At 34.8% G+C, this 24,112-nt stretch overlaps 1 protein-coding gene across 4 annotated transcripts in view; it reads left to right on the top strand.

The window, feature by feature from the left end:
- KCNT2 (potassium sodium-activated channel subfamily T member 2) overlaps positions 1–24,112 on the top strand; it is a 122,172-nt gene that overhangs the window by 41,445 nt on the left and 56,615 nt on the right. For 3 of the 4 annotated variants that reach the window (XM_062003506.1, XM_062003505.1, XM_062003504.1), the window contains exons 4-8: positions 2,428–2,476; positions 3,646–3,705; positions 7,168–7,242; positions 7,708–7,791; positions 8,375–8,469. In XM_062003506.1, coding sequence (XP_061859490.1) covers positions 2,428–2,476; positions 3,646–3,705; positions 7,168–7,242; positions 7,708–7,791; positions 8,375–8,469 — 363 coding nt within the window. Of the gene's footprint in view, positions 1–1,529; positions 1,587–2,427; positions 2,477–3,645; positions 3,706–7,167; positions 7,243–7,707; positions 7,792–8,374; positions 8,470–24,112 lie in introns of all 4 variants that reach the window. The other variant, XM_062003503.1, reaches the window with a different exon arrangement.

Genomic DNA, 24,112 nt, shown 5'->3' with positions numbered 1-24,112 from the left:
ATAGCAACTTGACGACTTGACATTTTACAGCTAATGATAGTTCTTGGCATGAAGAAGCTGCTGACACTATTTTGTTATGAGAAGTCTAGTGAGCCCAAATGAGCCTATTATACTGCAAGGTCATGTCTGAGTATGCAGAACAGATCAGCATTTCTTGATACTTTTGTATTCATATGCAAAGATTTTTCTGCATCTTGCAGACTGCATAATTCCCCAGAACGTTACTGACATGTTTGTTCCTTCAATCTAAATGTTTAGCAATGCATCAGACAGAATGTTTATTTGTATTTTCTACATATATCACTTCCTTATTGTGTTGTGGTACATTCAGGAAACCAGTTTGTTTTATCTCTGTATATCATTTGCCTGGCTGAGAAGTTTCAGGTATGCACTCGCTAGATCCCAGTCCTAGAAGCTATGCCAGAAAAACCAGCTCAGTGACCAAATGGTACCCGTTAATGTTAGTGATCTTTTCTACAGGGAAGTTGAAGGATTGATATTTAATGTACTTCCATAACACATTCTTACCAATGCTGGGTTAGGAGAAAAAAAATTAAATCCTTTCTAGATACAGTATCACAGCCTGAGGAAAGAAACTACTTGGTATGCTTGAGACCACAAGAAACATTATCACCTGATTGTTTTTAAAGCAACAATTCTGAGGAATGCTTTTCATCACGGATTCCTCCTGTGCATTCATTTTCTGCTTTTCAGAAATGCCTGCACAAGTTAGTATCTTTCATTTACTCCTTCAGGCATACAGGAAGAGCTTAATACATAAAGCATTCTTATTAATGGATACCATTTAGCACCCTTCCCACTCATAGGCAGTAAAAATACAGCTTTTACTGTCTGCAGATCCTTTTGTTTTTCACTGACCTTGCTTGCCAAGGATAAACAAGGATAATTTTCATAATTTTCAGAAATATATATTCCCATATCCTTACATGACCATTTGAAGGGAGGATTTGTGCCAGCAATTCAAGGCAAGATAATATCACAAGTACATAGCAGCTACTTTGTTTTACGTACATGTCACTGGGTTCTTACTTGAATTACTGCTGCATGAAGCTTCATCTCTCCTCAAATCCCCACAAAGATATAAAGTTTGATGTAATCTTTCCTGTTGAGAGTATGGGAAGGATGTATGCTCTTTCTGGCCTATCCCTGTGATAGAATTTCCAGTATCTCTTGATAATCAATATTTATTGTGTACTTAGTTCAGCTTTTGAGTATAATTTAATTGGTTTTGATTTTAAATTGGAACATGTTTGAAAAGAAATATTTTAACTATGTAACCTGAAATGCTATAGTCCTTAATTTGCAGATACAGAACATATCCAAAACTTTGGTTTATTCTTTAAAATGTCTATATTTATTATCTAGGGTTTCAAAATATTGCATGCATTTTATACAACACTTAATAATGTAAATAATATCCCTTTCCTCCTATATGTTTTTATGATTGTGTTCCCACGTACATTCACTGATGAAAATGGACTTTGCATGGATGGAATGACAACTGTCAGTAAGGAATTAAACCGTAATTGTTCCAATCAAAACTACACACCTGGAACAATTGATTGGTGAGTTCCTAATTTAAAAAGTAAGCCAAGAGGCCACATATTGGTGGGAAGGGGAGGAAAACAGGAAGACAAATTCATTTCCACCTGAATGGTGATATTTTAACATACAGTAATGTTTCCATAATTCTCAAGCAATTTCATGTTCCTGAATATGCAGAACTGCCTTTCATATTTCAGTAGTTTCACTGATTGTGTAAGTGAACTACTGGACTATGTGCTCTTGTATGATCTGAATTCCATCAATACTTACCTTTCTGAAAAAAAAAATGTATGCCTTTATGTAAAAAACAAGACTAGCAGTAGAGACTAAAAGCAAAGTGTTGTGCCATTGAGCATGCCAGATTCCGGTAGTACTTTGTCAAGTGCCTGTTATCATTGAATTTAGTAAATGCCATGACAAAATCAGATTTTCCAAGATATGAAAACCCCTGTGAGTTGAATACTATTTATATTGTTACATGGTTAGTAAAAGTTCACATTAAAAAATTGTAAAGTTTCTTTTTCCTACCACAAAAAATTATTCCTCTGCATCTTTAGGATCAAAAGCACAAATTTATCTGTTCTTTCTGGAATCACAGAGAATGAACCAGCAGTCACAGATTTTCATATCACTGGATGTTGAATTACTCCCATGGAAATTCAATGACTGTCTCTGGATTAGAAATACAAGCATTCCGAATACTTTGTAGATAACTACTGATGTACAATTTTTATTACTTTTTTTTAAAATAAGGCTGCTGTAATTTCCATTCACATGTACACAATTTTTTTCTCTTGATTTTGTCCAAAACACAGACCAGATTTTTAAATTTCATATGTTTTTTCTTATTATAATGAACAGGTCTCCTATTATTTGGGTGAATAGAAGCTTGCCTTTGTGGGGATTACAGGTAATATATAAATGGCCAATGTAGCTATTTTCATTTAATAACTGTAGACAGTTGATATTAACCAAAAAAATCTGCATGATGACCAAGTATCACAAAAGTGTAAAGAGAAAGTAAGCTGATCTGAGCTAACTGATTTGCATTTACAGGGCTTTAGAATATATCTATAAAGTATTAAAGCTTATAATGAAATATTGTGGAATTAGATACCCTTTTCTCTTGGAATTACCAAGCTCTGTTGAGTCAAGTAGTCACTGTTAGCTCTAATGATGACTTTAAATTTCATTATTACTTATGACTAGCTTTTGACATGCTTTGTGTGCTTTCTTGTTAAATACACTAGAAAGCAGAAGTTACTTGATAATATAGAAGTCTGCATGTTTAGAGGAGTATTTCACATCAGTGCTTTGCAGGGCTTGGAGATCTTTTGAAGTTCGTGGTTCAATCCTCAGTGTCCTGCAGCTTGCTCATTTTAGGAACACTTTTTTTACCCTGGAACAGTACTGTTAGAATTCTCCCTGTGATATGTGTTTTTCTGCTAAGAAATCATTAAGCTTCAAGAATGGCGATACCATTATACTCTTGCACCATGCTTAATGCAATGCCATTGCAATGGTTTGTACATCTATGTAACACAGTTTTACTAAGGGAAGAATCCCTTGATGAATATACCTTTCAATTCCTTGCTTAAAGTACTCACAGTACTTTATGACTTGTATACAGTAAGATAAATGTTCTTCCACATATTTGCGACATGTTCGTGACATCTTTACAGAAAAGTAAGGAGCAGAGTAGCTTCCATTATTTACAGCTTCCTCCTCTCTTTCTGTCTTGTGAAAAGATCTTGGTACCTTTTAGGAACAGACGACTGAAACTTGAGAAACAATCTGGCAGACTGTATATGGAGCTCTCTAAAAACCATGGAAAGGCCACCCTGCAGGCTCTCTGGACTGCTACACTTTGAAAAGAGCAACGAGACTCAAGTCACAGCCTGTGCTTTAATCAGAAAAATGATGATACTTAAGCTTCTTACTAAATGCTGTTAGCTGAGATGTTTTCAGAGGATGCAAAGAAAAGCTGTTTTTTATTATCTTTTACTTTTCACTGTAATGCTTAATGTCCTATATTCTTCAGAAGCCAGTATTAATACACATATTATCATTTTACTTAAGGTTTCTGTGGCTGTAATAAGTCTCTTTGAAACTCTACTGCTGAGTTATCTAAGCTACAAGGTAAGTACCTGTAGTTACCTTTAAGCGTAATTCATCACAAAAAGTAACCAAATTAAATGTTTCAATATAAAATTCACGTGTCTGCATTTGTGCCCACACTGATGTTCAAACAAGAAGTCAAGAAAACCCAAAATCTAGAGGACAGCATATTGTCACAGACAGCCCTTTTCATGTTTCCTAAATTTATGAGCAAACACCACTAAGGAGTGGAAGTCAGAAATGAAATATCCATTTCTTTTCCATTGTCCACTGGCACATTGTAATTTGAAAACACTTTGATTTTTGAGTACCAATTTTTCAAGTGCCCAGTTTTAGATGTCTATCCATAACATGATGGACATCATTCTCATTAATATCAAAGCTCTAGCTACTCAGTATCTAGAACTCAAGTTTTAGACCTTTAAAACTACACACCAAAACACTAGACCAAGATAAGTTTACAATGGATGTTTACATTCTTGTGTTAGTCATCTCTGATGTTATTGGAACATCTTTACAAAATACCTTGAAACCATCTGATGTGAATACAATATATTTTTGCATTCTCCTTAAAAAGTTATAATTTCCTAATATTTTAATTACATTTTCTTCATTACCTTTTGTCCCGTACTATCCTAGTGAGTTGTAGGTACTATGCATTTTTAGTATCTTCAGGAAAACAACAGTAAAAGAATTTACCAGAATAAATGCGAAAAGACTTTGTTTCTAAAGCTGAAAATACATTGCAGCATAATCTTTTTATTTTCTTTTAAACTTTTGAATTACTGACATTCAGTAGCTATCAGAGTCACCACCAAAGTTAGAGTTGTACTTAGTGTGCTTATCAAGTCACGATGGCATAAATGTCTTCCATAGCACCCAATAATGCTAAGAGGCTTAAAACTGTCCACTGTCTAAACCTTATCCTTTCTTAATCCTTGTAGCATATACTGTTACATGTTGGGGATTACAAATGCAGATGAATTATAGTCAGAAACAATCAAAAATTAACACATCTAGTGCCAAAAGAGTAAAAAGCAATCACAATTTATACTGTTCCTGAGTTTATTTGGCAGCATTTTATCCTTATCCATTTTGCTTGTAGTCTGCATCAATTTCATTGAGTACAGAGATAAGAGAAATCCTGGCAAGTCTGCTCCCATGAGAAGTTACGTATTAGTGTGCAATAGGTGTGGAGCTGTTCTAACTTGATTTGCTCAACAGAAGAGGCAATGTTATGATAGCTTATCTCCATTCCCCATAAAGGAATAAGAGTAATGTAAGGAGGAATAATAGTACTGAAATGCACTTTGACAATCCATCTGATGCAAACACCTCCTTCCCTCTGGCCCTATCCTCTTGGTTACAATCTGGAAATATTATGATGGACCCATTTACTCCAGTTTTCTACCAGTCTCAAGAAGCCAAGATGGCTATCATTTTGCCCACTGTAAGGCCTTTTTTTACAGCCAGGATGACCAAAGGAGTCTTAGTTCATGTAAATCTGTGATAGATGACTTATTTCATGCCAACATCTCCAAAGTTTTTACAATATAGGTACAAGTCAAAGGATAAGCCAGTAAGAAAACAACAATCAAAAGATGATTGTGTTTGCATTTATGTGCACATTGCCAGGATTTCACAAATAACCTGCAAAATAAATAAAGCAGTAATTTGAGGGAATACTCTAAGTAATTTACTTTTCTGATACTTGATCGATGACATATGAGAAATGATTCCACAAGTAGAATAGTGAGTACATAATAGTATATCATACTATTATATACTCACTATTCTACTTGTGGAATCATAATAGTATATCATACTATTATGTAGTAGGAGACAGTGAATTTGCATTCTTTATTGCTTTTACATTTGGAGGAATGCAAAAATTGTAGCACCGTATTACATGCCTGATCACTTGGATCCAAGAATGAATGGTTTACAGTCTGCATTCTCACAGCTTAAAGCATTACATGAGAGTTTGCCCTTGGCCAAAATTCTGAAAGATGTCTACACTAGAAATTTCCTTTGCCAAAACTTGTCACAGACATCTGGCAGTCCTCCTCTATCACTGACGCACGGACTGTCTGAGCTGCTTTTAGCACTACCATACATTCTCACTGCAGAAGGCAGTTTTGCAGAAGACGTGATGCATTTGTATGGTGAAGTGAGAATTGTACAGCTGCACGCATCACAAAGTACCCTGAGCACATCTGAACAGGCACTTTGCTGCACAAGTAAATTCTGTGACATTTCTATATTGCAGAAAAAAAACCCCTTAACATTAAAAATGAGGAAATTAGTGAAGGCACAAAACAAGCCACTGGGAAAATCAAATATTATTTTGATTTTATTATAACTACAAATAAAACTTCAGCTTACAGCCTCATAATTTCATTTCTGTTTACAGGCTTGCTTATCACATGAAATATTTAAGATTATTCAAGTATGTCTAACTCCTACCAATTGCAATGACAATAATCCCTGCCCCATAGGTACAATGGCTTCCAGATGTGAAAAGTTATAAACGGAGAAAGAATTTTACATGATATGGAGCTTGTATTGAATTGTTAGTCATTATCTCAGATGGCTATTTTAACAGGAAACGTTCATATGTCATTGGAACTGAAAATATAAACGCGGTATTGCAAATTCTTAGGTTGTTTGGATATAAGTGTCTGCAACTCTTGCACTTTACTAGGACTTTGTGTCTAGTTTTTAGACACTAAAGCTGTAAGCATTAAGGTAAGAAAAAGTTTGGCACAGTAATAATGCTAAATGCATTATAATGAAGGATTTTAAAGATTTAGGGACTTCTAAGAAGTAGAAATAGGTCTAAATAAAAGAATTTTCCATCAATCTGTTACTTTTATAAAGAGACACTGAAAATTGAGATTAAAATAGAAATTCCACATTTCAGGAACCTCACTTTCATATCTCTAAGTATGCAGGTAAAAATGAAAGTAAACTAACCTTTGAAGAATGAAAAAGGCAGAGACAAGATGTCTGTGTATGATTCTAATGTACCTAAGAATGCAATAGAAGGAAACAACATATTATTCTCCAAAAAACAAAGAAAACTTAATTTAATAAAGCTCTTCATTAGCCGATAGAATGGGTTGACTAATTAATGCAATTGGAATTCTTCATTTGAGCTGTCTTACTAGTAGGTCATAGCAATGAAATATATGGTCATACAGAAATAGACATTTGCCATAACAAAAGTATAGATTTAAAAGTACACATTTTTACCTGTGGGATACATTATGCTAAACAGTAAGTAAAATAGGCCAGAGTGGCCTATATTCTATAATCACATTTGACATATGTGTTTAAATCTGAGATGAATGATATTCCTGAAATTCAGCTAGTGGGAGAGACTCCATATGTGGCATTGAAATATCACATATATTTCTCATCAGAATTATATGTAAGCTTACTGTGACATGGTGGGTTTCTTTTTTTTCCTTTTCTTTGAAGGGAAATATCTGGGAACAAATCCTGAGAATACCCTTTCTCCTGGAAATAATTAATGCTGTCCCTTTCATCATCACGGTAAACATCTTTGAATTCATACATTTGCACATTGCACTTTTATAGCCGCACAAATACTCCTTAATTTTTATTGAAGTAAATTTGAATCTAATTCAGATGAAAAATTTGTGCCTGTGGGAACAGAAATTTATCAACATGAAGAAGATCATTTGCTGCTTGAATGAAGTATTAATACAGATCGCTTTCCACTTCCTCCCCAACAAAAATCCCCAACCCTCTCTAACACAAACTACAGCACAATCAATAAAATAAACTACATAGATATAAAAACCTAAGAATTTCTGGTGTCTGGATTGAAAATGGACTGTCTTTATATATAATCTTACATAAAGTTCATCACAAAGGAAGAAAAAATGGTATTGAAAGCCATATCTCACACTAGAGATGCATTATTTATCCCAAGTACTTATTTCATTTCTACTTGAGTAGAAAAGCTTTTAATGAATTTCCTCATTTTTCTTTCAGATTTTCTGGCCAGTCCTAAGAAACCTGTTTATTCCTGTATTTTTAAATTGTTGGCTGGCAAAGCATGCTTTAGAGAACATGATTGTAAGTATGACAAAGAACTATTTTAGAATTTCTTGGTTTTTTTAATATGTTGTTTTTGATGTGATTTTAGCAGTACAGTCCACTGTCCAACTCTAATAGGAAGCTAACCAGATGTGCTATTTAGATTATAGAAATGGTCAAGCATTGCTAAACTGCTTTTTGTATCAAAATTTGGAAAATATTTAAGACACCAAGTGAAATCTCAATTAGTATAAATTGTTACTGTGCCAATAAGGGAAAGTTGAAATGGCTGGTTCTTTTGCTACTCTTCCATTCATACACAATTGCAGGGGACTCAACTGCTATGCCGTAATTGGCCCTTGTAGCCTGTAATTTGTAAGCTAGGCATGAGCAGACAGACCTTAAGGCAGCATGCAATAGTATTAGAATTGTTCCAGGATGAACAAAGAAATAGTTAAACAATCCCAGAATCACAGCTGGCTCTTTTACCCTCTTCTGTATGACCAACAAATTCTAAATGCATTTGAGGGACTGCATTTTATCAGGGCAGTATATAATATAGAATCAGCTCATGCCTTGTTAATTCAGAACTAAAAATAACACTTCTTTTCCATCAACACAGAATGATCTTCACCGAGCCATCCAACGCACCCAGTCTGCAATGTTTAACCAAGTCCTCATTTTAATATCTACTTTACTGTGTCTTATCTTCACTTGGTAAGTGCCAACCCCCTTTTCTTGTTATTATATTGTATATTGGATTTTCTTCCTTAAACCAGGCATTGTGGAAATATTGCACTGAAATAAAAAAAAAGTAATACACTTGCTAGTGTTAACTAGCACTGGTGCTAGTAGGGTACTGATACACTGGGTTTGCAAACAGAATGTGTATGAGTGGCAAGGGGAATAATTCTCACTCTATGGATGGAAAGACATGAATACAAAACCAGAAGAGAACATTGTGGAGGAAAATTTATTTATGTACAATCTCAGCACCAAAGTAATTTGAATTTGAAGAATACCAACAAAAGTAATGACACTAAGGTCATCTTCCTCTGACTGATGGGAGAGACGGAGAAAAATATGCAAGATCTCAGCTCTATCACTCTGATGACCAACTCAGATTCCCACAAGGAGGGTAGAGAGCAGTTGTTAATGATCTAGATTGTAAAAAATGTAGATTTTATTAATCTAGATTACAGAACGTAGTGGATGGTAGGTTTAAACATCCAAAGTGTGTTACTCTGAACAATTGCTGCAAGACCTTGTAACAAACAGGAGTTTGAGAAGCATGGAGAAAAATCTGTTGAGGGCCTTAATTATAGACATACTTGGTTAATGAAATTCATGAGCTGCAGGTTATTTGAGGTGAAGAAAAAGTTTACAGCAAACACCACTTGATTGCCTTATTTTTATATTATGCCTTAGGAATCTGCTATTGACCAAGGCTGGAGATAGATAAGGTAGACTACATGAGTCTCTGTTGTCACCTAATACAGTCGTGCTTATGTTTGTATAAATGGATAGTGGTTATAATGTAGCTTGGTAGTGTTCTAACATACAGAATTTTCTCAGCAGTAGTGCGTGAGTACCATATATGGAAGAAAAAATAAAAGATAGAGGAAGAATGCATGTGTTACAAGACAGTGTACAAGGAGTCAAGTGAAGAGAGATGATTTTGTGTGGAAAGGCTAAATCACCTGTATTTATCTCGCAAGACAGGCTGCCTTTGGGTCAAGTTTGGTCTGTCATTTTGGAGATAGTGATTTGATTTTTTCTTACTTTATCTCTCTAGTTTGTTTTTCTGATAGGCAATCTTATGTGCTGCCTAACTGTTTTGGTAATAACACATAGTCTTTTCCAGTGTTGTCTTTCTCTGTCCTTTATTTGAGAAGCGGCATTTCTTCTAGCCAGTGTTTAAATAAATGGTTCAATTTTACCCTTTGTCTTTTTGCCACACAAGTGTATAATGACAAATTCTAACAGTTCTAAACAGTAACATATTTTTGTGAGATTAAATTTCCTATTGAATGTTATGCCCCTTTAAGATGAAATTTTGTACTAATAAGGACTACATACTTGAACTGGAATGCACAAAATTCTATCACTGGAGTACCTGGGCATTTTTAATTGGCTCTAATTTTGCTTTTACATTTTTTACTAACCTACTTCAATATTTTACTGAACTGCTAAACAAAATATGTGGCCAGTTCTCACTGAAGTAAACCAGCAACAAGAATGTTTCCTAAGAATTTATGTGGTCATCCCTGGTTGAATGAGGTGTAGAAGCTGCAGATAAACAGAACACCATGCTCACCACCAGGCTTTTAAAAGCTGACACAAAAACATGCAGCAAATGGCAAGCTCACCTACAGTAATTATGTCTGGTCTCAACAACCGCAGATGCCAGCTCATTATAGGTCATTATATACTGACCTAGTATTAACCCTGCTAGACTGCAAAATAAGCTAAATAGGATGAAAACACCCAGTAATGCAATAACTAAGTAAATTAAGCACTTTTTGATTGACTAAGAATAGTTATCTGAGCATCTCCAGATTGCCTAAGACTGGAGTTCTGTTTAGGCAATTGTTACTGTTGCTTAAATGAACACACATGATGGCATTTTATACACTTTTTAACCCATCTATGTATAATTTGATATTACAGAAAATATTTTTAAAATATGTAAATTTTTTCTAGAAACAGTCATGTCTTTGACTATGTTACATCTGTGGTGAATTTGAAACAACTTTTCATTTTAACAGCCATCATTTACAGAAAAACATTGATAAAAATTATAAATGTATAAAAGGAGCTCTTCCTCATTAACTTTGCTCCTGTCTGCATATAAGAAGTATTTGCAAAATAACGTCTATCTTAGGTAGAAGAAAATGAACATAAAATTAACTAACTTCTGCCTTCTTCGTCATCAGCAAGCCCATCGGTGACATCTCCACAACAGAATGTTGGAGTGGTGGTTACACATGTAGATGCATTCCAACTATTGTCTTCTAACTCAGGTTTAAGCTATCAGCTGAAAAGTTAAAAAAAATTAATTAATGTTTAAAAGTAATTGGCAAATCTAATAATTTTTAAATACTATTATTCAAACTGTCTTTCACAGTCAAAATATAGTGGGAGAAGGCTCCTTTTGTATTTTTGTATGCAGCTGACAACTTTCGATGTTATTACAGAATAAACAGTAATGACATAACAAAATTTTTTCTCTCTTCCACTCTGATTTTTGATGATAATTCTTTGTGAACTCATCTCATTTGCAGATCAATGCATTCATAAGAACCACTCCATGTATATGTAAGTTTGCAGATTAAATACATGGATTTTTTTTTCTCATTTCTTCTGATTTCAAGGGCAGATTAGGTTATCCAATAATTTTTCTTTCTTTAAATACCTCAGTAGCCTCCTAACCAGAGCAAATATACATGTACTAAAAGATGTGTACTCCTGTATTGCACTGTTCAGCAGTTGCTATTGATAGAGTTCCAGTGAAAGAACAGACCTTGTCAAAGTATGTGTTGTGTCATTTAGCTAATGGTTGTTTGTACTTGTTTGTCAAATGGAATACAAATTATTTCTGTAAACTGTACAAGTCAACTAATAACAGAGAATGACTATTTCAGGCATCTTTCTGCAACACAGTGAATCATCTATTAAGACTTATTTTGCTTTTTAGATCAGTGTTAGTCATATATCAACACTGTGGAAGGATTAGCTTGTGAAAGAGGTGGCCACAAACTGTTTGAGACAAACTTTTCTGTTTTTCATACAGAAGACTGAGAAGCCTCACAAACTTTGCTCATGTCTTCACTGAAAGCTCGCTGAGGTCAATCTTACCTATTTTAACTTTTAGTGTTTTCAACATCAAAAAACTAGGATGACTCCACAGAGTGACTTACAGAACAGATGTAGTATGCCAATACTATACCCTCAATATCACTTACATGTCAGCATTCTTGTGTGGGGGAAACAATATGAATAAGTTGATTGTAAGGATGAAGACAAATCCAGACAACGATCTAGTCCAAAGAAGACAAATCAAGACCTTCACATTTGGAACACTATGTTACAGAAAAAAAACCCAAAACAGAACAAACTAAAAAAGGTTTAATTTCATGTAATGTTAGAGAAAATAAGGCATCTCATTACTGCAGTTCCTTTTTTTATCAATAAACAGAGACAGACAGCTTGGAGGGTAGTGCAGATCTGAAGGGGGCTAAATCACCATATGAGGGTCTGTGCTTTTCTGATCTTCTTTCTTGATAGCAGTTCTCCCAGAAAGATGCATAGCATTAAGAAGGATTAACTTAAAAGAGTATTGGTGGAATAAAATGTTGGGATTTGCGTCTGCAGTTCTTTTTATGATATCGTGCTTTGTTGTACAGTGCTCAGGCTCAGTCTCAATTTATGATTTAGAGGGATTTTCTGCATTCAAAAACAGCACAAAACTAAATTGTAATTCCACCATTTAGTTTGATCAAATCCAATGACTCACAGGTGGTAAAGCACATGAAGTCTCAGGATCTAATACACTAAACAGGGGTTGCAGAATTTAAATCTTAGAATATTATAAAACATTCAACTGAAAGTTCCAAGTAACAGTAAATAATACAAAATAAATTATTCAACTATTGCAAGAATCCACAAACATATTAAAATAATAGTGTCTGTACTTTTCTTTCTCTGCAATAAAGCAGATCTGTCAGGAACTTTCTTGTTACAAACAAAGGATGTTTGCTTTCTGTTCTGAAATTTTCCTATACAGTGCTCTTCAAACATAAACAAATAGATCTAGAAGTAGGCCAGGTAGCACATGTAGCACCTTCCAAATCCATTGGACCAACTTCCACCCTACCCTTGTCCTACTGGAAATTAGGGCAGTGTGTATAGGTAACCGTATACAATTAGAATTGAGGTCTTCTTCAGATGCTACCTTAACACTTCCTTAAGTGATGGAACAATTGAAAGGTTGTTCATCCTCTGCAAGGTCAATAACAAAACATTTCTTAAAATACCCGTCTGTTATTTGTGAACAAATAGTCTATAAATTCAATTAAAGTTTACCTGAATTATAATTGTCCTCTGACAAAAACTGTGTGCATGAACACAAAAACATTCCCATCAGCTGTGGTAGGAGAAAAACATATTGCAAACACAGTCTATCTTTTCTTAACCATATACATTTCTAAGGTGGCTTTGCTAAAATCTGTTGTATAAAGAAGCATGTGAAAACAGTGTTGCTACAAATAGTTGTCAATCTAGATTATTTAAATGAAACACAAATTCAGATAAACTCCTACTGTTTCTGTGGAATACAGACTGATGAGATGGGCCACAGCTTTTTCACTTTTGCTACCACTAAGAATCATTTGCTTACATCTGAATTATTAGTACTTAAGGGCCAAAGCCTTTGAGGAGACTTGATGAGAAAATGTAATGAAAAATTGCAGTGACATAATATAACAAAACCCCCAGATTGTTTCTTGGATTAACGCTTTTGCTTATTTTTATGCAGCTATTGTTTTGTGACAATGGAGAAATGTTACGTGTATAAATTTACTCTGTTTCTTTTCTTTTCCCTTTGGTTGATAGTGTGGCATTTGTCATTTTTTGCAAATATTTTTACGTGCTTAATATTGAGAATTCACATCTTAAAAAAGCATGTGGGTGATCAGTGCTGTTGAAGACAGCTGCTTAAAGAGTATAGGCTAAGGACCAAATGCTACTGAAAAACTGGTTAGTAGTTTGTGAAGGCAGAAAAGAAATCATGTTTATTATAGGGAAGCAGAAGTATGGAAGCCCAATCAGAAGTCTCTTCGGCTACCCATCAAACATGGTTTCTATGGAAACCTAGATAATTATGCAGTGATTTTCATGCTATTTTAGTTACTAATTTAGTAGTGACATAATATTTCCTTTGTTAATCTTTTTAGATGTTTCTACATGGTTATTTCTAAAATAATTAGGTCAGCATCTTCCCATGGTACATGCAGGGAATTCTTGTGCAAGTCTTGGAACATTTAGAACTAGACAAAGAAACCAGTGAAATTCATAATAATTTGAATAGCCTACGTACTGTGGTTTGTGGAACAAAGTCATGAAGGTTGGAGTTCAATTACTTTCTGAACATGAGACAGACATTTGCAGTCATCTTGTCTTCTCCAGAAAAGAAAAATCAGAAATCAACTAAATGGTCACTGTGTTGTACCACACAACACTTTAATATTTCATGTAGTAGATTATTATAGATCAGGTAAATCATCCCTTGACAATTAATACAATTGCAATTTCACAATCTGGTAGTGTGTTGTTTAAATCAATATTTGTAACTGGCACTGGGAAGAATTTTCTGCATGGTTTTGCAAGACTTTTACTCTTGATGTAAATTAGACATTAAATTACTTTCCATTCTGAAAATTCCATCCTCTACCCTGTGAATCAGTCCAGGATCTTTCTCTTTTAGTAATTTTTTTCTGCTATGGGAAGATACTGAAAATTCAGTCATCAGGATATGCATATTTAAGTGAAGTGTAAAATAAGATTTAAAACCAAACTCCTGCACCAAGATAAAATGTTTCTCAGGTTCTTTCCCAATATTTCCCCCAATAAGTTTCATGTGCTGGGAAAATGTGTCTCAGATACCAAATGGTGCCAATATTTACAATAATCTGGACAATTTTTTGAATTAAAGATACATTGAGAATATTTGGGAGAGATATACAATATTTTGTAATATAATGCCCTCTGAATATGCCATTGGGAAAACAATTTTTCATCTTTTATTGTCATGACACCTTGTAGTACAGTAATAATGTTACCAGATACCATGACAAGCAAAGGTTGTGTTGGCAGCAAACACTAATTACCATTATTATGAAAGGAGGAAAAAAAGTAAATCGTTTTGTCATGTAACATTTGGACTGTTAGAAGTACAGTTCTAAAAGTCTACATCTCCATAGCATCCTTTCTTCAGCAATCACACTTTTAATTTTGTGAGAGAGAAATAAAATCATCCTGCTGCTAATAGTAACTACTTATGGCTTACCAATGTGGGTAAAACAACACAAAATTCCTCAAAGTTAGTCTAAATGCAATACTGTCCTTTTTCTTTTGCAGGAATATTGCACAAAATAGAATGACACAGAGAAAAAAGTAAATATTGAAAATTGAATTAGCAGAGCCTGCTTTAATTTTCTGTGTCACATTGATGTACACAGGAGTCATAGAATTGAATGGAATAACTACTGGGAAAAACAAATAATTCCATAATTGTCATGTGAAGCCCATGTCATCATAAAGAGGGATTTGGTGAAAATCTAGAATTGATCATCCGAAGAGCATGGACAAATAAGGACTGTCAAAGAGAAACAGAATGTCCACAGAAAAAAACCAATCTGAATACAGATTCTGGGGATTGAGACATAGGGAGCGATGGAGGTAAACTAACAGGCTTGCAAAGATGTGTCAATTATTAGGATGTGGGGTTTCTAGTAAGCTTTCTGTTGCTTTATAAACACACACACCTGCTGCTGCATCACAGGCTTATAAGTAGATATCTTGTGTGAAAATGTAAATGCTACATATGCAAAATACTCAAGTTACCTTCAGAACCAGGGTGACAAGAATAACTTTGGTAAAATAAAATGCTAGAATAACAGTTGATCTGGAGTACAGCCAGAGTCTACAGGTTGTGAGATACTGTATGATCCTATTGGTAAAATAAATAGTACGTTTTGCTTTGGTTTATGGAGGACCTCAATAAAAGCAGGTAAAGTTCCCCTTCAAGGGGCGATTTGATACCTAGGTGTTAAAAACCTCCATTTCTTTCATTATGAGAAGGCATTACATTTCACAGGCTTCATTTTGTCTTTGCAGTAAAAACAAAAACCTGGTTCTCACATGTTGTCTTTGAGAACGTTGTATCATTTTAGACAGTAGCAAATAGAATGCCATGTGTAACAACAGATGACTAATTATGTGAAGGATGTTACTTCACCATTTAAAATTCAATGCCTGGCAGCAAACCATCACCACTCACAATCCCTGGCTCAAAAATGAAGTTGTCATTAGCATGCAGACATAAAAAAAAAAAAAGTATCTTTCATTGACTGATTCATTAGGCTGACAAGCTATTTTACTAAAATTTGGTGTTTATGGTGGTTTATGCTAACACATTTAACTGTATTATTAGATGTATCAGTTATTCTGGTTCTCTGATGAGCAGTAACTCATTATGCCGATTTGTGATCAGCATAAATCTAGTGATTTGTTCACTTTTTTGATCTGTTTCCTATTCCAACTGCATTTGAAGGGTGTGAAGTTTAGCAAAGTTCATATTTATCAAGTTAGAAAGGGAAGAGTTAAAAAAGATGTTGATACAACTTTGGCCATGCTAACAGAAGCTGGCATCAGCCACCAGTAATGATTCACTCACACTCTGTTTGTATTAGGCATAACTTTAAAGAATACATCTCAGAGGCTTTGGCAGAGCTATGGAGGTGATAAAAGATGATGTAAAAGAAGACAGATTTTAGTGCATTTACAATGAATTTACAAAAAAACCTTATCTTCTGTGTACTTCATATTCCATTAGAAATTACTATAATGTTTAGACAGATGTTTTTCAAACAGATGAGAGTAGAGGAGCAGAAAGTCATCCAAACATAATATCACATTTGGGTGATAACCAAATATATGCAAAAGTTAAAGGCCATGGATTCCTGTAACTCACCTGTGTGTGATATTCTTTCTGATAGCAGCAGGAGCCTCATCTCTCATGCCAGAGCTATCATATGCCAAAATAACTTACTGTGCTTAAATAAAGGAAATAAAGAATTACAAATACGATTCATTACAGAGTTGTTACTTGTAAGCTCAATCTCTGATAATTGCTTGTGGACTTCAACCAAAGTCCTTAACAAAACATGCAGGTCTGTCAATGTTTTGACCTAGTCACAGCGATTAAACACCAAGTTGATGTCAGAGTGTTAAATCGTATCTCAGCTCCTCCATATTTTTATTTCTAGCACTGTTAACAGATACTGCTTTCCGCTCTTCCTCTCCCCCACAAAGTACAAATCTGTAAATAAAGAATCTTTATAGAGTATAATCCAACTAAACAGCACTCTGATTAATGAGTTCTGTACTTCCATGTGCAATTAAAACCTTCTCCTTAAAGAAGTTTAAAATATTCAATTCTATTGAGATTTTTTATTGTTCAACCTCAATACAATATCTAACTGTATGTTTACAAAGGAACTCAAGCACAAGCTTAAAGTGGAATATATGCTCCTATTCTTTGCAAAACCACAGCAATCATGTTTGTGGAAGTTGCACATTTATGCAATAGGTATGAAAAATTATATATAACAGTATATTAGAGTGAAAGTGCCCAAGTCATTGCAATAAGGAAAAAAATAATTGGTATTAATTTAGTAAACACTCAAGTACAAACCGCGGGTTGACTTTACTGACTGAAAAGTTAACAACAGGCATGTAATCAGATTGTCAGTTCCTTCGGGCAGAGAATTCCCTACAGAACAACATTCTACAGTAAAACAGCATATTTACTAATGTATTACAAAAGGAGGAGAACATATAAGGAGTGAGGCTATTTAAAGGCATCCAATACATTATGAAATCATGAAGGCATCCAGTACATTGTGTCAATTCATATGTCTGCTGTTTTTTAGTCATGCTGCTATAATCTGTGTTCTTCCTTTAAACGATGAGTATAATCAAGTAAGCTATTTTGAGAATATAGGTTGTTGGGATTTCATCATAAACTATCATGAACATACTTACGATTGTTAAAGAGTCACACCTCTCACCTCAAAATAGTCCTGTGAAGTTTTGTATTTCACCGAGTTTTAGAAAGAGTTATACGCACAGATACATTTGATTTCTAGCCAAAGAAATTATCAGATATGAAAGTTTTTCTTCAAGCAAACTTATGGTCAAAACAAAGAGCCCAAAGAAGAAAACTCAGATGGAATTCATAAAAACCTCTATGACTTTCAGGAAGCTCTTTAGGTTTTGAGAAGTTCAGTCTTTTTCACTCAACCAAAACATTTCATTGAAAACACCATCAGGACTCCACCAGTGTTAACAACAGGGAGGCATAGGGGGAAAATGATGATGCAATCGTGAAGTTTGCTGATCAAACCAAGCAAGACACAGATAGATAAAGGTATCTAATTCCTCTGGCTCATAGCTAGAAGAATTACTAGGTGTCCAAGCAGAAACTCAAACCACATATGAGCCTACTTCTTGGATTCTGTGATATAATATATTGCTTTTTCTCCTTTTTTATTGCCTCCTACAATTTTCACCCTACTAGACAGCCTCTATTTAACTGATGCCCCCTTTCTGGTATTTCAGCAAACCTAAGCAGTAAGCCTGGTGCTTAATTACATCTTGTTTACAGGCCAGTTTTTTCTCTAGTCATTGTCCAAACAAGTTCTCCAGCTAAGACAGTAGGTCAGCAAGGATGCAACTTTGAAGTAAAAGTAGAAACAAAACCAAGAAAAAATTGTTTATGTGGCAGACATTTTCACTTATGCTCTTGGTTTTTAAATAATGAACTACTATGAAGTACAGGAGCCAAAACATGCCATATGAGTATTTCAAAAGTCACATTGCAGTTTCCATACAGCCTTTTGGATCTTGTACTACTCTTTTTAGTGAACTTTCTACTCATCATGAGCATACAAATAGGGTTCTAAATAGTCAGACTGGACATCAGTTGCAACTGTCTTTGCTGTTTAACCAGCTTGATGGACACTACCCTGGTAAAGCAGCAACATAGTGTGTGCTTCCATTTTGCTCACTGCCTGTTTGAAAAATCTTTATCTTAAGAGAATCACAGAATGTAGCATCTAAATTGAGAACAAACTAATAGAAATGTAGATGCATGGGATTTACTTCTGTTGCCCAGATCCAGAAAACTTCACTGGCAACTTGCAGAGGTATTTGTGTAATTATTGGTCAGATTTTTCTCCCTTGTTGCCTAGGTTTGCAGTCATCCTCCGTTTTCGTAATCAGCCCATCCCTTGTCACTGTCCTTTACAATCTCAAGAGTTCTCCACAAAAATAAGGATGATAGTGACTACCCCAAGACTAAAGCAAACTGGTAAGAGCTGAGAGAAGCCATAGAGATGAAGCAGGGCGGTTTCTGTTGGTAAGGAGGCTACAGCTTTGACAGTAACTAGTGGCCTTTATTCTTTTCTGTACAGGTAACTTCCCTGGCAAAGGTACCAACACTGACAACACCTATGATATGAAAGAAGTTTAAATGATGCCATATTTGTGCACATAACAGCAAAAACATTGAAGGGAAACACTTAGAGAAAAGATCCATGATGAGTCAGTGATTTCACAGCGCAGCTTGAAATGCAAGAAGCATATAGCACTGTCCTGATGTGATCTGACTACAGCTATTAAATTTAGAGTGTTTAAAGGTTTCCAGAAGGGAGAACAATAGGAAGTTTCCCATTACCTAAAGGCCTCACCCATAAAGGTGTGTTTTATCTAACATCCACAGATGCAGAAAATAAGATACATCCACCTAACTTGTGACTTGGAGAATGAGACTGCTTGCTTCATTCTGTAAACATAAGGGTGTTATTGTATTTTAGAACAGCAGAACTTTGTAATTTAAATACTATAAAGTGCTGCTATTTTCACTGATACTTTCAATTATTGTTAAAAAGACTAGATAATACACTCATGTTTATTGTTCAGCATCTTGAACAATTATTTAAAATACTGTCTTTAGTTCATAAAAATACACATATCTACTTAAAAAGTAAATAGTGGTGCAATAACAAAATCCCAAATTGAGCAATTATCCTAAGCTTTTGTATTCATCCATCTATAAATATTCACCTGCCGAATGAACTTGTTGTAAGTGTAAACATTGTGCTATAGAAAGAATCAATCTCTCTCACTGTGTTCCTACATAATTGTAGCATTTCACAGCAGTCTTCATTTGGACTTCTCACAATGTTCAAGTAAGTCCATCATGTTCCATCTGTCTCCATATCTGCAAACCTCTCTCCTTTGTTCTCAGAAAGATTATATAAAGCACAGCAAGCAGCTGCCATGAGAAACAGTTATTTCTGATCAGTTTTTAGCCTATATGTCTGGGTCTTCTATTTATTCATCCTTTAGTCTTCCAATTGCATATTCTATTGTTTTTCTCCAGAAGTGCATATGAGGGCATAGAAACTTTGTCCAACTTTTTTTGCCTCTTCTTACCATCTCTGTTGTTATCATAAAGAGGAAAGAAACAGGATCTGAATTTACAGTCACAGAGGACATGGAGGATGACTATGAAACTGGATCTTCCAGATCTCCATTAGCAATCTAACCAATAATGGTTACTTACTTCAAAAATGAGCAAATAATAAGAAAGATAAAAAATGGTGTTTCCACGGCAGATATGAACTGATCTCAAGAGATTTAGAAGACTGTGTTGCCATTTCTTTATAACTGTGGCTTCTTTTAGCCAACCTATGATTCAAGATTTTTTCTTTTGAAACAAATCCAATGATGAAAATCCAAGCCTCATGTTTAAAATCTATCAAATACATAATTAAACAATTTCTCTAGCAGCAGTGCTACAGTCTGAGGCTTTGGAAATTCAAGATAATCGTCCATGAGTTACAACTTAGAACAAACTTGGGTTGAGACATATATCCAACCAGCATCATAAAGCTAGTTTGCATTTTTTAGGTTTTCTTCATATTTGTAAGGGTTTTTATTACTTTTTATTATTTATACCAAGGGGATAACTATGGCTTACATTCTGCCACTGGGAAATTAAATGGATGTATACCTAGTCATAGTTGATACCTCTGTCTCTAATTCCTGTCCTGATTTTACACACACTGGGTTAGGTGCTTCTTAAACATTTTAAACAAATATTCAGATAACACATCTTTCAAATGTTAATTCAGTTTGATTGAGAGAGAGTGAGTAATTTGCATAACAACTGTTACACCCTTAAAAGTGTTCCAAAACTATTGCAGGAAACATTAAACATGATGTTCCAAAACATAACCTGGCAGGTATATTAATTTAGAAGTTTGCATTTGAATTTTCCAGTACAATATGTAATTTATGAGCATTATAGATTACTTAATTTTTCTCCCTGAGAAAGAAGGAATTCTACTACTTCTAATATACACTACCTAATTCTGTAGCACTCTGCAGGTAAAGAGTATCTGATGGTTGAAGGACTGACTGCATGGACAAAGTCTGGACTTGATCTTAAAAGGTCTCTTCCAGCTGAAACAATTCTCTGTGATTCTATGATTCTATTTCCTGAACATTTACTGACTCCTTGTGTGAACAGTCCAAAACCGCAGACTCTTAGCTCCAACAGTAGTGACGCATGGAAGTTGTAAGACCAAGTTTTACTTTTTTTATCATCAAAGCTATGAGGCAGACCAAAAGCATACAAAAATATAGATGGTTTCTTGGATTTACAGACAAAAGAGTGCAGAGACCTTTGTATGGGAATACAGTGAGCAGAATGCTGCCCACAGTGGGACTCGTGTGGTCTCACTGACCAGAATTGTTTTCCTACAGTTCCACTTACAAAATGCAGCATCAGGAGTAGAAAGTTTCTCACTCAGTTTCAACAAATATTTATATAAAGCTGGCCATTTCATAATATCCTGTCCTGCTTAACAAGATGTTCTGCAGTTTCTGGAAATCACATGTCTTGCTAGTGGAAGTTTATTTTTATAAGCTGAGCTTTTGCAAGCCTTAGCTGTGTATAACATACCAATCGTTGGGAAGGAAAATGCTTCTATTAGACATCATGGGTAAGCAATAATGATACCATCAAACACCATCGTTTAGGATGAAGATGAAATTGTAATACAGAAGAAAGTGACCTTTCCAAATGAAGAGAAATTAACAATTAATTTCTGACAGAATGGGATTGCTGTGTAGTGAAAGAAAGACTTCTGCACCCCTACCTCAGCTTGCCTACAAAGTCCCTCAGAACTGAAAAGCTTAAGTCAAAGCCTGTTGAAGTTGAATCTTTCCCTTTACTATTGTGATTCTGAAAAAAAAGAGAAAGTGTTGTATGAAAACATATGATGGCATTTGAAAAGAAAACATTGTGGAAGTATTGAAAGATTTACTTTGGACTGTGTGGTGAAGTTACACTAGACTTACAAAAATATCTGAGATATTTGTTATAACATTAATTTTGTCCGTGAATATTAAGAAGCCACAATGTCCAGCAGTATTTTTTTTTTATCCAATCAGTGAATAGATTTCAGTGCAATCTGCTGCATTTGTAGGATTTGTTACAGCAAGTATGTACCTCTACTGACTTAAAGATAACATAACAACCTTCATCTTCTTTCCAATCAACACTTCTCCCTTGGTACTTGCACTGTCGTATGCAATTCATCATTTCTATGTCCTGGAATTCAGGTATTTCCATAGCTTTAAAGCCTTCTAGATGAAATGAAAGGGACAGATTGGGACTCCTCATTTTAATTCCTAGATTTGATATACTACATATTTGGTATATATTTGATATATATGTTGGACCAGATTCTGTTTGAAAATTGCATCTCTACCTAAACTAGTGGTTGTGGTTTTTTTTTTTCCTCTTTTAATGCTCATTTTGGAAAATTGTTTTTTAGAAAATAACCAGATTTTATACAAGATCTGAGAAACCATCATAGGGCTTGGAAAAAGTAGCAGCACTTGATTTTTAAGAACTTAAAAGCTTCAGGATGTTTGGGCAGGATAGACATTTTATTATCAGTCATAGCACTTTCTGATCGTCTCTTCCCTCATTTACTTGCTGTAGTTTCTGATCATTCATTGTTCTTTGCCACTTCATTATTTACATAAGAATCTGAGGTTTTGGCAGAAAGCATTAGGTTTTTAGGTCATGAGTAAGGTTGTTAACAACACTTTCACCTTTTGTAGGTTCAGACTACACAGGTCAGTAGTGTCTCCTTGGAAAAAGAGAATAAAAATTCAGAGGACATGTATTATTCAGAAGTCAACAGACAATATTTCCCAATGTATCTGATACAGTGAATGAAAAAAAGTGCCACTTTGATGTCCTTTCAGTTACATCAGTATTCAATACAGAGTTTTATGAAGTGCGAACTGAATTTAATAGTTCTACGTATAATAATTCTACAAGCACCGAGAATTGCTTTTCCAGTAATGCCTGGACGGATATAGGACAAAACTGCATCTGGCTCTGCATTAGTGTCCTAGAGAAGACACTCCGTAGAGACAGCTTCCAGTATGAAAAACTTTTTACCTCTGTACAAAGAAGGCAATTCTCCAGATACAGCATTAGTCCTAATAGCACTTCCCTTTCGAGGGCTTCAGACTGCCATCAATGTAATCATAACATCTCTGGCAAATAGTGAGCACCTTTTGCAATTTCGGGCAAAACTTCTATGCATTTATGAGACTTCTAAGAGGTACTACATGCCTCCCAGAGTGAGACTGAAGTATAAACTGTTCTATAGCAAAATTTTATTTTGGTATAAAGATTGAGGAAGTTTCTTTAAACATCTTGGAGGAACTCCTCCAAATCTTCACTTCCTTAAGCAGATAGTTACAGCCACCGTCACAGTAAAATGTGACTCTAATGCCTGCCCATATATTTCCTGGAAAGTGAATGTGGTTGTCTTCCTCAATATTTTTCTGTGTTTGCATTTTACCCATAGATATTTGCTACAGTAGATGGTCTGTCAAAAATTTTCCTAACTGATGGTTCATGCTAATTTTTCTCGTAAAGAAAAAAACTAAAATCTGTGACAGTAGCATTAGAAGGTTTTAAAATAATGCAACAGCAATTTGGCAGTACAGAACAACCAATCTTATTTTAATCTGCAATTTGTTCTAACATTACCATTCTGTGGTAGGATAGGTGGAAACTTTAAAGAGTTTTGTCTGTGGGAAGCTGCTGGTAACACGGGGACCACCTCGTGGGATGGGATTCATGGACTACACATCAGACCAATATGATCAATGCAGAAGCCGTTTATTTTAGCATTCAATCACATTATAGATTATATATGTTATTTGTTTCTAAATACATGATGTAATCTATTATGATTGGATAGCTCAGTCTATCATGCTCTGTTCACGCGCCTAATAGCAAAATATGATTTGTTAAGCTTAACTATGCTGATACCTTGATAGTAGCAGTTTCTACATTCTTTTACCTAATTCCTTCTTTATCTAATTTCTTTCTTTCAGTTTCTTTCCCACACACAGCTGCCTTCATATCTACATTCTAATAAGCAACTCATCCTTTACTATTCTTTAGGCCCATTGTTCA

The sequence above is a fragment of the Colius striatus genome, chromosome 10 (assembly GCF_028858725.1).
Source record: "Colius striatus isolate bColStr4 chromosome 10, bColStr4.1.hap1, whole genome shotgun sequence".
Classification (NCBI taxonomy): domain Eukaryota; kingdom Metazoa; phylum Chordata; class Aves; order Coliiformes; family Coliidae; genus Colius; species Colius striatus.
Note: the sequence above shows the minus strand (reverse complement) of the source record. Positions and strands in the feature narration are given on the sequence as shown.